Here is a 15,370-nt window from a genome sequence, read left to right as displayed (position 1 = left end):
ACCCACATACCCCTAATCTAACCCAAACCCCCCTTAAATAAACCTAACACTAAGCCCCTGAAGATCTTCATACCTTATCTTCACCACACCGGGTATCACCGATCCGTCCAGGCTCCGAAATCTTCATCCAAGCCCAAGCGGGGGCTGGGGATCCATCATCCGGCTGAAGTCTTCTATCAAGCGGCAAGAAGAAGTCCAGAAGAGGCTCCAAAGTCTTCATCCTATCCGGGCAGAAGAGGAGATCCGGACCGGCAACCATCTTCATCCAAGCGGCATCTTCTATCTTCATCCGATGACGAGCGGCTCCATCTTCAAGACCTCCGGTGCGGATCCATCCTCTTCTTCCGATTCCTAAGTCCGAATAAAGGTTCCTTTAAATGACGTCATCCAAGATGGCGTCCCTCGAATTCCGATTGGCTGATTCTATCAGCCAATCTGAATTAAGGTAGGAAAAATCTGATTGGCTGATGGAATCAGCCAATCAGATTCAAGTTCAATCCGATTGGCTGATCCAATCAGCCAATCAGATTGAGCTCGCATTCTATTGGCTGATCGGAACAGCCAATAGAATGCGAGCTCAATCTGATTGGCTGATTCAATCAGCCAATCAGATTTTCCCTACCTTAATTCCGATTAGCTGATAGAATCCTATCAGCCAATCGGAATTCGAGGGACGCCATCTTGGATGACGTCATTTAAAGGAACCTTCATTCGAACTTAGGACGTCGGAAGAAGAGGATGAATCCGAGCCGGAGGTCTTGAAGATGGAGCCGCTCGTCATCGGATGAAGATAGAAGATGCCGCTTGGATGAAGATGGTTGCTGGTCCGGATCTCCTCTTCTGCCCGGATAGGATGAAGACTTTGGAGCCTCTTCTGGACTTCTTCTTGCCGCTTGATAGAAGACTTCAGCCGGATGATGGATCTCCAGCCCCCGCTTGGGCTTGGATGAAGATTTCGGAGCCTGGACGGATCGGTGATACCCGGTGTGGTGAAGATAAGGTAGGAAGATCTTCAGGGGCTTAGTGTTAGGTTTATTTAAGGGGGGTTTGGGTTAGATTAGGGGTATGTGGGTGGTGGGTTGTAATGTTGGGGTTTTTTTTTTTTCCCAGGCAAAAGAGCTGAATTCTTTGGGGCATGCCCCGCAAAAGGCCCTTTTAAGGGCTGGTAAGGTAAAAGAGCTTTTCTATTTTAATTTTAGAATAGGGTAGGGCATTTTTTTTATTTTGGGGGCTTTATTTTATTAGGGGGCTTAGAGTAGGTGTAATTAGCCTAAAATTGTTGTAATATTTTTATTATGTTTGTAATTAATTTTTTTATTTTTTGTAACTTAGCTTTTTTTATTTTTTGTACTTTAGTTAGTTTATTTAATTGTATTTATTTGTAGGTATTTCATGTAATTAATTTATTGATAGTGTAGTGTTAGATTTAATTGTAGGTATTTTATTTAATTAATTTATTGATAGTGTAGTGTTAGGTTTAATTGTAACTTAGGTTAGGATTTATTTTACAGGTCATTTTGTAATTATTTTAACTAGGTAGCTATTAAATAGTTATTAACTATTTAATAGCTATTGTACATGGTTAAAATAAATACAAAGTTGCCTGTAAAATAAATATAAATCCTAAAATAGCTACAATATAATTATTTGTTATATTCTAGCTATATTAGGGTTTATTTTACAGGTAAGTATTTAGCTTTAAATAGGAATAATTTATTTAATAAGAGTTAATTTATTTTGTTAGATTTAAATTATATTTAACTTAGGGGGGTGTTAGTGTTAGGGTTAGACTTAGCTTTAGGGGCTAATACATTTATTATAGTAGCGGTGAGGTCCGGTCGGCAGATTAGGGGTTAATACTTGAAGTTAGGTGTTGGCGTGTTAGGGAGGGCAGATTAGGGGTTAATACTATTTATTATAGGGTTATTGAGGCGGATTAGGGGTTAATAACTTTATTATAGTAGCGGTGAGGTCCGGTCGGCAGATTAGGGGTTAATAATTGTAGGTAAGGTAGCAGCAACATTGGGGGCGGCAGATTAGGGGTTAATAAATATAATGTAGGGGTCGGCGGTGTTAGGGGCAGCAGATTAGGGGTACATAGGGATAACGTAGGTGGCGGCGGTGTGCGGTCGGCAGATTAGGGGTTAAAAAAATCTATTGGCGGCGATGTTAGTGTACTTTAGAGCACAGTAGTTAAGAGCTTTATGAACCGGCGTTAGCCCAGAAAGCTCTTAACTCCTGCCTTTTTTCTGCGGCTGGAGTTTTGTCGTTAGATTTCTAACGCTCACTTCAGCCAAGACTCTAAGTACCGGCGTTAGAAAGATCCCATTGAAAAGATAGGATATGCAAATGGCGTAGGGGGATCTGCGGTATTGAAAAGTCGCGGCTGCAAAGTGAGCGTTAGACCCTTACCTACAAGACTCTAAATACCAGCAGTAGCCCAAAACCAGCGTTAGGAGCCTCTAACCCTGGTTTTGACGGCTAACGCCAAACTCTAAATCTAGCCATTAGTCTAAATAAAACCTAAGTTACGCATTGCACCTAAAGGGGCAATTGTATGGGCATTGCCCTTAAAAGGGCATTCAGCTCTTTTACACTGCCCAAAAGAACCCTAATCTAAAAAAAAATAACACTTAAAAAAAAAAACCTAACAATGAATTCTGAATACGGTCATCCATCCTTGTCCAGGCGGCGAGAAGTCTTCATCCAGGCAGCGACACCTTCATCCATCTTGAGGACTGCTTCTATCTTCATCCCGGCGGCACAGAGCTATCCTGGACGGCGATGACATCCTGCGCGGAGCGACCTATTCGTGCGATCACCACCGTAGACTGAAGTTGAATGCAAGGTACCCATTTCAAAATGGCGTACCTTGCATTCATATTGACTGATTTGATTCTTCAAATTCAAATCAGCCAATAGGATTAGAACTTCTTAAAGCCTATTGGCTGTTCAAATCAGCCAATATGATTTCAGTAGCTCTTATCCTATTGGCTGTTTTGAACAGCCAATAGGATTTAAGAAGCTCTCATCCTATTGGCTGTTTTGAACAGCCAATAGGATTTCAGAAGCTCTCATCCTATTGGCTGATTTGAATTTGAAGAATTAAATCAGCCAATAGGAATGCAAGGTGCGCCATTTTGAAACGGGTACCTTGCATTCAACTTCAAGGTACGGCAGTGAATATGAAGAGGACGCCCTGCACAGTATGTCATCACCATCCAGGATAGCTCCGCTCCACGCCGCCGGGATGAAGATGGAAGACGTCCCCAAAATTAATAAAGGTGTCGCCGCCTGGATAAAGACTTCTCGCCGCCTGGAAGAGGATGGATGACCGGACTTCAGGAACCGTGAGTAGATTTTCTAGGGTTAGTGGTAGGTTTATTTTTATTTTTTTTTTTTATTTTTTTTAGATTAGGGTTCTTTTGGGCAGTGTAAAAGAGCTGAGTGCCCCTTTAAGGGCAATGCCCATACAAATGCCCCTTTAGGGGCAATGGGTAGCTTAGGTTTTACTTAGACTTAGGTTTTTTATTTTGGGGGGTTGGATGGGTGGTGGGTTTTACTGTTGGGGGACTTTGTATTTTTTTTTATAGGTAAAAGAGCTGTTTAACTTGGGGAAATTACCTACAAAAGGCCCTTTTAAGGACTATTGGTAGTTTATTGTAGGTTAGGGGGTGTTTTTATTTTGAGGGGGCTTTTTTATTTTTATAGGGCTAGTGTAATATTTATTACTTTTGGTGATCTTAGTGTTTTTTTATTTTTTGTAATTTTAGAGTTTTTTGGTAATCTTAGTTTTTTTTTATTTTTTTCGTAGTGTTAGGTTTTTTAAAATTTGTAATGTTATGTTTTTTTTATTTTTCGTTTATTTTATTTAGTTAAAATAGTAATGTTAGTTTAATTTATAGTATATGTGGTGCTATGGAAAATCCCGCACTCAATCATAATTTTTTTTGAGTGCGGAATGGACGTTGCGTTACAGGCTAAAATGCTTTGCGGTATAGCTCTACCGCCGCGACTCTTAAAATGCGTTTCTGGCCATTCCAGCACAATGTCCATTTCAGTGGTAATAGCCGTACTGCAACACTTGTAATCTAGCTGTTTGTTAGTAAAATAAACGTGTTTTTAATCTTTGGCAATTTTTTTATTTTTGGGAACAAGATTTTGTGTACAGGATATTAAAGGGACGTTCCAGACAAAATTGGAATCCACATGGATGTATTTCAGCTTTGAAAAGAAGCATTTTTGTAATTTAAATGTATCAGCAAAAATGCTTCTAATAAATGTTCTATCTTTTTTAAAAGTGTATATAAGTATGCACCGTGCACCATCATTTTAAACACAGCACTTGCTTAAGGGGCTTATACCATCTTATAATGACTCAATTTGTTAATTGTTGACATGATACAAGCCCCACTGACGCTCTGCACTCAGAATATCCAACTAGCCTTCATATGTACGTGCAGAGAGAAATTTTAACACTAAGTGCAAACATATCATTCAGAGATGTAATTCATCTATGTGCATTTAAATTTTGACTGGAAAGTCCCTTTTTAATATCCAGCTGAAGACAATAGATGCAAGTTTAGTGTGTTTTTTAAGCATTGCACTATGTAAATTGAATTTTTAACTGTACCAAATGTGTTATTAAAAATAGGCACATGGGTATGCTGCTTTGAACATTCCACCAGGATCAGAGAAGCCTCACATTCCACAGTGTACTACATCTGTTTGTGACACAACCTTTAAACAATGATTCAATCCCTATAGAACATTTTACCTACAATTATGTTAACAATGCTGATACCTTTACACACAAATTGGATAGAGGTGATGAAACAATAGTCAAAATAATATGTTCCCCTACACGCAGTTAACATAGAGTTAAAGGGACAGTTTAGTCACAATTAGACATTCATGATTCAGATAGAATATGACATTTCCAATTTACTTTTATCATTAAATTTTATTTATTCTATTGGTATTCTTTGTTGAAAGCTAAACCTAGGTAGGCTCATATGTGATTTTCTAACCTCTTGAAGGCCACTTATCTCAGTGTATTTTGACAGGTTTTTTTACAGCTAGAAATCGCATGTGTGCCATATAGATAATATTGAGCTCACTCCCGTGGAGTTATTTATGAGTCAGCACTGATTGGCTAAAAATGCAAGTCTGTCAAAAAGAACTGAAATAAGTGGGCAATCTGCAGAGGCTTAGATACAAGGTAATCTCGGAGGTAAAAAGTATATTACTATAACTGTGTTGGTTATGCAAAACTGTTAAATGGGTGATAAAGGGATTATCTATCTTTTTAAACAATTAAAATTCTGGTGTAGACTGTCTCTTTTAAGCACAATGCTTTGATGATAATTTGAAAATCTAATGTTACAAAAATGAAGCATTGTGGTTGAAAAAGCAGTTATGTGCTGACCCAAACAAACAGTATTTAATAAAATCTACACCTTTTTAAGTACTAATTTGTGCAACTTTTTTTTTCTTTTCTTTAGTAGCACTTCACTTTCGGGGAGAATGGCATACCCGGAACCCCTAACTGCTTTGTCTCGTTGGTACCTCTATGCAATTCATGGGTACTTCTGTGAGGTAATGTTTACAGCAGCATGGGATTTTGTCGTCAACTACAACTGGAAATTTCCTGGAGTCACCAGCGTATGGGCACTATTTATATATGGCACATCAATCCTCATTGTAGAAAAAATGTACTTGTATTTAAAAGACAAATGTAACATCTTCATAAGATGTTTTATTTATACCTTATGGACTTATACCTGGGAATTCACCACTGGTTTTATATTACGACAGTTCAACGCCTGCCCATGGGACTATGCACATTTTGATTTTGACTTTATGGGTTTGATTACACTGGAATATGCCATCCCATGGTTCTGTGCAGCTTTTCTCATGGAGCAACTTGTAATTCGAAACACCCTGCGCTTACGCTTTGATGAACACGCAGAGCCAGGTGCGCCTGTCATGACCAGTTTACCATTGGCTAATGGCCATGTCAAATATGATTAGAGTATTACACTAAACATGAGAAATGAATATAATTAATGGACGATTATTACAAAGTCTTAAATGCTTGTGATATATAATTGATTATAAGTCGCATGAAAGTATTTTTATTTTCCATTTTGTCTTTGGCTGCAAGGAAATGTGTCAAAAGCTTCATGTTTAAATTATGACTATGACTTTTTTTTAAACAATGAACACATTTTATTTGCATTTTCTTCCATTATAAAATATAGCCTAAGCCTACCATGCAAAAACTAGGAACCTAATGGAAAGATTACTGTTTGGCTCTTAAACTGTTGCGGTGCTTGCAAGTTATACCTCCCATGGAGCCCTTCTAAACAGAATGGTTCTGTACTCCAGGATTATGGAAATTCCATTACTTGGCATTATACAATGAAAGTTGGTATGTCTGATCTCCAAATGATTTCATGGTCTTCCCGTCAATGTTTATTTCATCACAACATCTAAGAATGATTGCTTACTGGATTTCCATATACCTATACCTATATTCTTCATTCTGAAGCTAAGTAGAACATACATTATATATCTGCTTGTTGAATGCTAGCATTCTGAATTAAAATACCGGCTGATTGGCCAACCACTCAGGTCTTCCCACTTTAAGCAGCTCTTGGAGGTAAATAATCAAGCTTAGTGCTCTTTAAGAAGTGACCAATACCAGCATTTGTGTCTTGCGCTACCCTAACAATCTCATTGTTATGGTGAAACACAGCTACTTTAATGACTCTCTGCCAGTTGCAGACAATAACAACTCAATGCTTCTCAAACAGGAATTGCATTGGCCTTAACAGTTGTCAACTACAATATTTAAAGCTGTTTGCAAAGTATGCTTCTATCAAATGATTCTGGAGGAACTGTTGTTACTCTATGGGAATTACATGTTGCTCATGTATTTTATGCTACTGGGAAATACACAAAAGTATTATAATTGTTTACTTATTTGTAATGAGAATGAACTATGCTACAAGAGTTTTCATGTACTGAAACTATTTATCAAAAGGGGTCATAAGAGAATTAAGTTAATATTTCATTAGTATTTAAAAAACAAAAACAAAACATTTATTTGCAAGTTTATAACTCTGCACTTAACTTTTGCAACAGCCTTGCTTTGCTACAGTACATTTAAAATGAAGCGTACAGTATCAGGGGTATAAATGCTGTTCCATAAAACTGGTTTGCTTGATATTTCCATACAAAGCCTAAATTATATTAATTAAACTATGTAGCATGCTGTGATGTAATATAATCCACCTGATAGTGCAATTGACAGTGCACTGGCGCTGTGCTTATTCGCAAAAGAAGGGTAATTCTGTTAAATACAGAGACCAAGCTTTTGCTTTTTTTTATAAAAGAGGTTAAGCAATAATGTTAAGAAATGTTATTTCTTTCCTAAGATATGGAGAGTCCACAACGTCATTCCAATTACTAGTGGGAATATCACTCCTGGCCAGCAGGAGAAGGCAAAGAGCACCATAGCAAATCTGTTAAGTGTCACTGCCCTACCCATAATCCCCAGTCATTCTCTTTGCCTCTGTCAATGGAGGAGGTGAAGTTTAGTGTTTGAAGAAAAAATGGATTCTTTTTTTCTACAAGCAAGATTTTGCGTCTAGCTGTGTCCACGTCAATCTCTTCAGTAGAGTAGTGGTGGCTTTTAAGCAGTTAGGAAGTTGTGAGGTAGTCTTTGCTTGGTTTTCTAACATGTTTGCTGCCCATGGTATAGAAAGCCAGAGTTGGTTTCTCTGTTCTTTCTTTTTCTACAGGTCTCTGTAAGGAGTATGTGTTCTTTCACGCCTTGTGAGCTATCTACCTGCCGGACAGCTGGAATTGCAGGTAAGTGCTTTTGTCTTCTAGGTATGGAAACTTGCACTTTAAAGAATTTTTCTGCATTACCTTATTTGGGACATAGTAAATCCTTAGTAAAGTATTTTATTATTCAGTGGGCAGGCACATGAAAGAGTTAATCCTATGGCTCTTTATTTATTCAATTTTGTATGGGGCAAAAGTGTTGGGAGCTAATGTGATTGCATCTTGTGCTTTCACTTTATTAGCAGAAGTGACTGGAAGATAGGCACACTCAGGACTGTATTACAGTTCACTGTAACGTTTAACTCGGCTCTGAAACTCGTGCTTTCACTCTGTTGTGCAGTTTCTATTATAGCCGGTCACGTGACTCGCTCTCTCTCTTCCGCTCTTAGACCCGAGCGGTGACGGCTGGGCTAGTATTGTCTGTTAGGAGCCGGCTAATTTATTCCCTCAAAGTTGTTTTGTTCTCCAGAAGGCAGGTAGGAGCACCTCAGTCTGCTGAGGTGTAGAGGTTGCTGTTTTGGGGTACGTTTTTTTGAGTGCTATATCTCTCTGCATACATTTAAAGTGACAGTACAATTTTAAAAGAGTTTTATTTTTTGTGTCATTTCTGTGGGAGTTCTGGTAGTTTGATCATGGAGCAGGAGTCTGTTCCTATGGACAGATGTCTATTGTGTCACCTATGCAATTTTGTTCTTCATGCTTAAAAAGGACCTTAAAATGTAAAGAATTTTTTTTTTTTCTGAGTCTAATGTCTTTCAGGATGATGCTGTTCAGGCAATGCCACAGCTTTCTGCTCAAACGTCCCAAGCCTCAATGGCGTCACATACAGTGCCCTGCAATTCTTCTCAGCCTTCTGGATTAGGTTATTTGCCTGCAGATTTTGCTGCACAGGTATCTTCTGCGGTATCTGCAACATTATCTGATTTTCCTATTCTGGGAAAATGCAAGAGAAAATTTAGACATTCAGATAGTAAGGTTTCTGTTCCACCTACTGCTACGCAGGTTGCCCTCCCTCATAAGTCTGATGAGGAGGATACGTCGGTAGCCTCTAAAGGGTGAAATCTCAAATTCGGACAGTATAATTCCTTCATCTGATACTGAAGAAGTAAACTTCAGATTTAGGGGTCAATTTATTAAGCTCCGTATGGAGCCTGAAGGCTTGCCGGAAACAAACCTGTCCGCCTGCTCTAATTGCGGGGGACAGAAATCAACATGATCGAATACGATCGGGTTGATTGACACCCCTTGCTAGTGGCCGATTGGCTGTGAATCTGCAGGGGTTGGTATTGCACCAGCAGTTTACAAGAACTGCTGGTGCAATGATAAATTCCGACAGCGTATGCTGTCGGCATTTATAGATATGCAGCGGACATGATACTCTACATCGTATCATGTCCGCTCACACTATAATAAATTGACCCCTTAAGCTTTGTGTATTGTTAAAGGAGGTATGGCTACTTTGGACGACTCTGATACTTCTGTCGTTGTCAACCCTAAAAAATCTAGTAAACTTAACAAATACTATGATGTTCCTTCCTCTGTGGAAGTGTTTCCTGTTCCAGACTGTGTGACGGAGATTATTTCACAGGAATGGGAGAAGCCAGTTATACCTTTCTCCCCGTCTCCCGTTTTTAAAAAGATGTTTCCTGTTGCTGACTCCATTAAAGATTCATGGCGCATGGTGCCTAAAGTAGAAGGGGCTATTTCTACTCTGGCTAAGAGAACTACGATCCCTTTAGAGGATAGCTGCTCCTTTAAGGATCCCATGGAAAAGAAGCTGGAGGCTTATTTGAAAAAGATGTATTAGTGAAGAATAGAAACAAAAATATAAATCTCAAACTAAAAGTGAATATATCTTCATATGTATATGTAGTAGTTCACTCAAAGTGAATATATCTTCATATGTATATGTAGTAGTTCACTTTAAGGAGCAGTAGTGTAAATAGTTTAAAGTATATTGCAAAAAGTAATACAAAAGTAATACAAAATAACTTTTATTTATTTTTTATTAAAAGACAGCAAGTGTATAGTGTAGTTCTGCTGCCACAATTATTAAAAACGCTTCTCCTATATATTTAACTTGTATTAGTTCATGTATGTTAATTAAGATACAGGTATCCTGGGGATCAAATAATAATCCGATACCGTTTTATATATGTGTAGCGTGTTGTACAACACGCTACACATATATAAAACGGTATTGGATTATTATTTGATAAAGATGTATTTTCATCAGGGTCTTCAATGGCAACCTGCAGTCTGTATTGCCACAGTAGCAAGTGCTGCATCTTATTGGTGCAATGCTTTGTCTGAATTAATTTTAGGAGAGACTCTGTTAGAGGAGATCCAAGATAGGATTAAGGCTCTCAAACTAGCTAATTCCTTTATTTCTGATGCTAACATGCAAATTATTAGACTGGGAGCCAAGATGTGTGGCTAAAATCGTGGTCAGCTGACCTCCAAGTCCAAGCTTCTGGCGCTTCCTTACAAGGGTAAAACCTTGTTTGGACCTGGTCTGGCAGAAATAATTTCTGATATTGCGGGTGGAAAAGGGTCTAAAGACCTAAAGGGTCCAAAGGGCGTCAAAGTAATTTTCGTTCCTTTTGTAACTTCAAAGGTCATAAGTCTCCCTCTTCCAAGTAGGAGCAGCTCAAGTCCTCTTGGAAGCCCAATCAGTCTTGGAACAAGAGGAAGCAATCAAAGAAACCCTCAGCTGAGTCTAAGTCGGCATGAAAGGTCAGCCCCCGGTCTGGGATCGGATCAAGTGGGGGGCAGACTTTCCCTGTTTTTTCAAGCATGGATACGAGATGTCCCAGATCCTTGGGCTGTGGACATAGTATCTCAGGGTTACAACATAATTCAAAACTTTTCCTCCTAGGGGCAGATTCCATATCTCAAGATTATTTGCAGACCAGGTAAAAAAAGAGGCATTCTTGAAATGCATTCAGGACCTTTCCTCCTTGGGAGTGATTTTTCCAGTTCCAGTAAAGGGAACAGGGTCTAGGATTCTATTCAAATCTGTTCATGGTTCCCAAAAAAGAGGGATCTTTTCTACCCATTTTAGACCTAAAGTGTCTCAACAAGTTTCTTAGGGTACCATCCTTCAAAATGGAAACCATTCGTTCTATTCTTCCATTGGTTCAGGAGGGTCAGTTCATGACAACCATAGACCTGAAGGATGCGTATCTTTATGTTCCCATCCACAGGGATCATCACAAGTTCCTGAGGTTCACCTTTCTAGACAAACACTTTCAGTTTGTGGCTCTTCCATTTGGCCTTGCCACAGCTCCCAGATTTTTCTCAAAGGTTCTGGGGGGCTCTCTTGGCAGTGATCAGGTCTCTGGGAATTGTAATGGCGCCCTTCCTGGTCGACATATTGGTTCAGGTGCCATCTTTTCAACAAGCAAACTCTCATACAGTTGTTGTGTTTTCTGTTGTCTTTTCTACGTTCCCACGGATGGAAAGTGAATCTGGAAAAAAGTTCCCTTGTTCCAGCTACAAGGGTGGTTTTCTTAGGGAGCATAATAGATTCCCTATCTATGAAAAAAATCTCAATTTCACAAACAACCCTTTTCCTCTTTTTGACCATCATCTCCTAATTTGCAACATCACTTCCTTCGTTACAACCCCCTTCCTCTACCCCTTACAACAAACTTTACATTAGATCAGCAACAGCTTGCTAGCTCTCTCGAACCTCTCCTCTCTTCCATCACCTCCTTTTCGTGCCCTGATCAATCTATCTGCCACTATAACTCCACCCTTACATCAGTCATTGACACTCTAATCCTCAGCCTTGGCATACTCCTCTGACACAGTACATATGCAGATGTTCCCGTACTGCAGAGCGACACTGGAGGAAATCTCGAAGTTCAGCTGACTTTCTTTACTACAAATTCATCCTGAACTCCTACTATTCTGCCCTTAATCTTTATAAGCAACAATACTTCTCTAATCTCATCTCTACTCTTTCCTCTAACCCAAAACGTCTGTTTTCCATGTTCAATACTCTTCTCCGCCCACCCCCACCTCCTAATACAACTTCTCTCTCAGCTCAAGTTTTTGCCAGCCACTTCAATAACAAAACTGACTCATCAGAAATGAAATCACCTCTCAACTTACTACCAATCTCCCACCCCCTCAAAAGCTCACAATCATCCAAAACCTACATACCCTTAAATTAAGCTCTTTTGTCCCTGTTAACAAGGAAGAATTTTCTGCCCTTATACTGTCCTCCCACTGCCCTGTCACCTCACTACCTTTCCCTTGACCCTATCCCCTCACAGCTACTCTCCTCCCTTTCTTCTACCCTCACCCCCATACTCACACACATTTTCAATCTCTCCCTCAGCAATGGTATATTTCCCTCATCTCTAAAACATTCACTGGTCACACCTATCTTCAAAAAACCTTCCCTCGATCCAACCTCCCCATCCAACTACCGTCCTATTTTCCTACTCCCTCTTGCCTCAAAGCTCATTGAAAAGCTAGTATATGCATGTCTATCCCATTTCCTTACACTATACTTTCTTCTTGACCAACTGAAATCTGGATTTCATCCCCATCACTCCACAGAGACAGCAATTGTCAAGGTTACCAATGACCTACTTGCAGCAAAATCCAAAGGCCACTTCTCTCTGCTTATCCTCCTTGATCTGTCTGCAGCCTTTGACACTGTTGACCACCCTCTTTTGCTCTAAACCCTCCAATCCTTTGGCATCTGTGACACAGCTCTCTTGTGGTTCTCTTCCTATCTATCTAACCGTACCTTTAGCGAAGCCTTCTCCGGAGCATCCTCTGCCCCATTACCACTTTCTGTTGGGGTACCTCAAGGCTCTGTCCTCGGTCCCCTTCTCTTTTCAATCTATACGTCATCATTAGGTTCCTTAATAAAGTCCCACGGGTTTCAATATCATTTGTATGCCGATGACACCCAAATCTACCTCTCTGCACCAGACCTACCTCCTTCCTTACTTACCCGTGTCACTGTCTTTCTCATATCTCATCTTGGATGTCCTCTCACTACCTTAAGCTAAATCTCTCCAAAACTGAACTCCTTATTTTTTCCCCTTCTTCCAAAGTCTCCACCCCCCAATTTTCTATAACTGTTGATAATTCCATTATAACCCCTACCCCGCATGCCCGATGTCTTGGGGTCACACTTGACTCAGACCTTTCCTTCACTCCTCACATTTAGTCCTTGGCTAAAGCCTGTCGCTTCCACCTTAAAAACATCTCTAAAATTAGACATTTCCTTACACAAGACACAACTAAGATTTTAATCCACTCTCTCATCCTTTCCCGTCTCGACTACTGCAACTCCATCCTCTCTGGTCTACCTAGTTGCCGCCTAGCTCCTTTACAATCCATGATGAATGCCTCTGCAAAGCTCATCTTCCTTACACGTCGCTCTTCATCTGCTGCACCTCTCTGCCAGTCCCTTCACTGGCTTCCTCTTGCCTCCAGAATTAAACACAAAATCCTCACGCTGACATATAAAGCCCTCAACTGCACTGCTCCCCCCTACATTTAAGACCTTGTCTCCAGATACTCTCCCTCCCGTCCCCTTCGCTCTGCTCACAATCTCCTCCTCTCTTGTTACTTCCTCACATTCCCGTTTACAGGACTTCTGCAGACTGGCCCCCATCTTGTGGAGCTCCTTGCCTCGCTCCACAAGACTCTCCCCTAGTTTTAACAGCTTCTAGCGCTCTATAAAGACACTACTATTCAGGGATGCATACAACCAACACTAACCTTTCCTAACTCCATTGCTTTCCCCTTGAACCCCTTAGAATGTAACCCTATGAGCCCAGCTGTTTGTAGATTGCCTTCATAAGAGCCGAATACAACAGTGCAACTCTCGGCACGGCCCTCTACCCATTTGATCCCTATAAATGTTATCCTTATACTGTACCAACTATGTTTATAGCGCTGCAGAATCTGTTGGCACTCTACAAATACCTGTTAATAATAATAATATCTGGGACAACTGGGAAGCGGATTTCCTGAGCAGACAGACATTTCATCCTGGGGAGTGGGCTCTCCATCTAGATGGGTTATCCAGGTTAACCCTCAAGGGGGGGGGGTGCCGGAGTTGGATCTGATGGTGTCTCGGCAAAACGCCAAGCTTCCAAGGTATGGTTCAAGATCAAGAGATCTGCAGGCCGCTCTGATAGATGCTTTGGCGGTTCCTTGGGATTTCGGTCTAGCATATCTGTTTTCTCCATTTGTGCTCTTTCACGAATCATTGCTTGTATCAAACAGGAGAGAGCATCAGTAATTCTTATAGCTCCTGCATGGCCTTGCAGGATCTGGTATGCAGACCTAGTGAAGATATCATCTCTGCCACCTTGGAGGTTGCCTCTGAGGAAGGACCTTCTAACTCAGGTATTGCGTAAATACCTTTTTATTTTTTGAATCCAACGGCTACTCTTGGATTAGGGTCAGGATTCCTAGGATTCTGTCATTTCTCCAGGAAAGTCTGGAGAAAGGGTTGTCAGTCAGTTCTCTGAAAGGTCAGATTTCTGCTTGATCTATTCTTTTACATAACCGTCTAGCAGATGTGCCAGATGTTCAATCTTTTTGCCAGGCCCTGGTCAGAATCAGGCCTGTGTTTAAACATGTTGCTCCTCCTTGGAGCCTTAACCTTTGCATCAGGCTCTGTTTTATTCTATAGATATTAAAGGGCCATAATACCCAAATGTTTAAACACTTGAAAGTGATGCAGCATAGCTGTAAAAAGCTGATTAGAAAATATCACCTGAACATCTCTATGTAAAAAAGAAAGATATTTTACCTCAAAAGTTCCTCAGTAGCCACCTCCCATTGTAAAGGATTTCTAAGCAGCATTTTAGTGTGTTTGTCCTGGGACATCTGAAGGGACTAGCATCGTGCACTCTCATATTATTTCACCAATCAGGTAAAGGAAGCTTACTATGAAATCTCATGAGAGTTAAGTGAAATCTCATGAGATCACAGTAAGAGTTCATGACCTCAGCACTGCTGATGCTGATTGGCTGCTGTTCATTTCTTAATTTTTTTAAATTTGTTTACCTGCAGCTGGGAGCAGCTGAGTATAACTTTTTACACAGAACTTACTCTGCTGAGCTGAGGAGATTGTGAGGTAAAATATCTTCCTTTTTTACATAGAGAAGCTCAGGTGATATTTTCCTGTCAGCTTTTTACAGTTATACTGCATCAGTTTCAAGTGATTTAGCATATGAGTATTATGTCCCTTTAAGTTGCTATCTTGGAAGGTTTTGTTTCTTATTGCTATCTCTTCTGCTCAGAGAGTTTTAGAACTCTCGGCTTTGCAGTGGGATTTCCATTACCTGTCATGCAGATAAGGCGGTTCTTTGTACTAAATTGGGTTTTCTTCCGAAAGTGGTTTCGAATAGAAATATTAATCAGGAAATTGTTGTTCCTTCTCTCTGTCCTAATCCTTCTTCTCATGAGGAATGTCTGTTGCACAACTTGGATGTGGTGCATGCTCTAAAATTCTACCTTCAGGTGACTAAGG

General features: G+C 40.1%; 1 protein-coding gene across 1 annotated transcript in view; it reads left to right on the top strand.

Moving 5' to 3' along the window:
- The window catches only part of TMEM229B (transmembrane protein 229B), a 132,769-nt gene extending 125,325 nt beyond the window's left edge, over nucleotides 1–7,444 (top strand). Inside the window, exon 4 of the mRNA XM_053697835.1 lies at nucleotides 5,505–7,444. Within this exon, the coding sequence (XP_053553810.1) occupies nucleotides 5,505–6,033 (529 nt within the window). The 3' untranslated portion in view covers nucleotides 6,034–7,444. The remainder of the gene's footprint in view (nucleotides 1–5,504) is intronic.
- Nucleotides 7,445–15,370: the final 7,926 nt, after the last annotated feature.

The sequence above is a fragment of the Bombina bombina genome, chromosome 1, assembly GCF_027579735.1.
Source record: "Bombina bombina isolate aBomBom1 chromosome 1, aBomBom1.pri, whole genome shotgun sequence".
Taxonomy (NCBI): Eukaryota; Metazoa; Chordata; class Amphibia; order Anura; family Bombinatoridae; genus Bombina; species Bombina bombina.
Note: the sequence above shows the minus strand (reverse complement) of the source record. Positions and strands in the feature narration are given on the sequence as shown.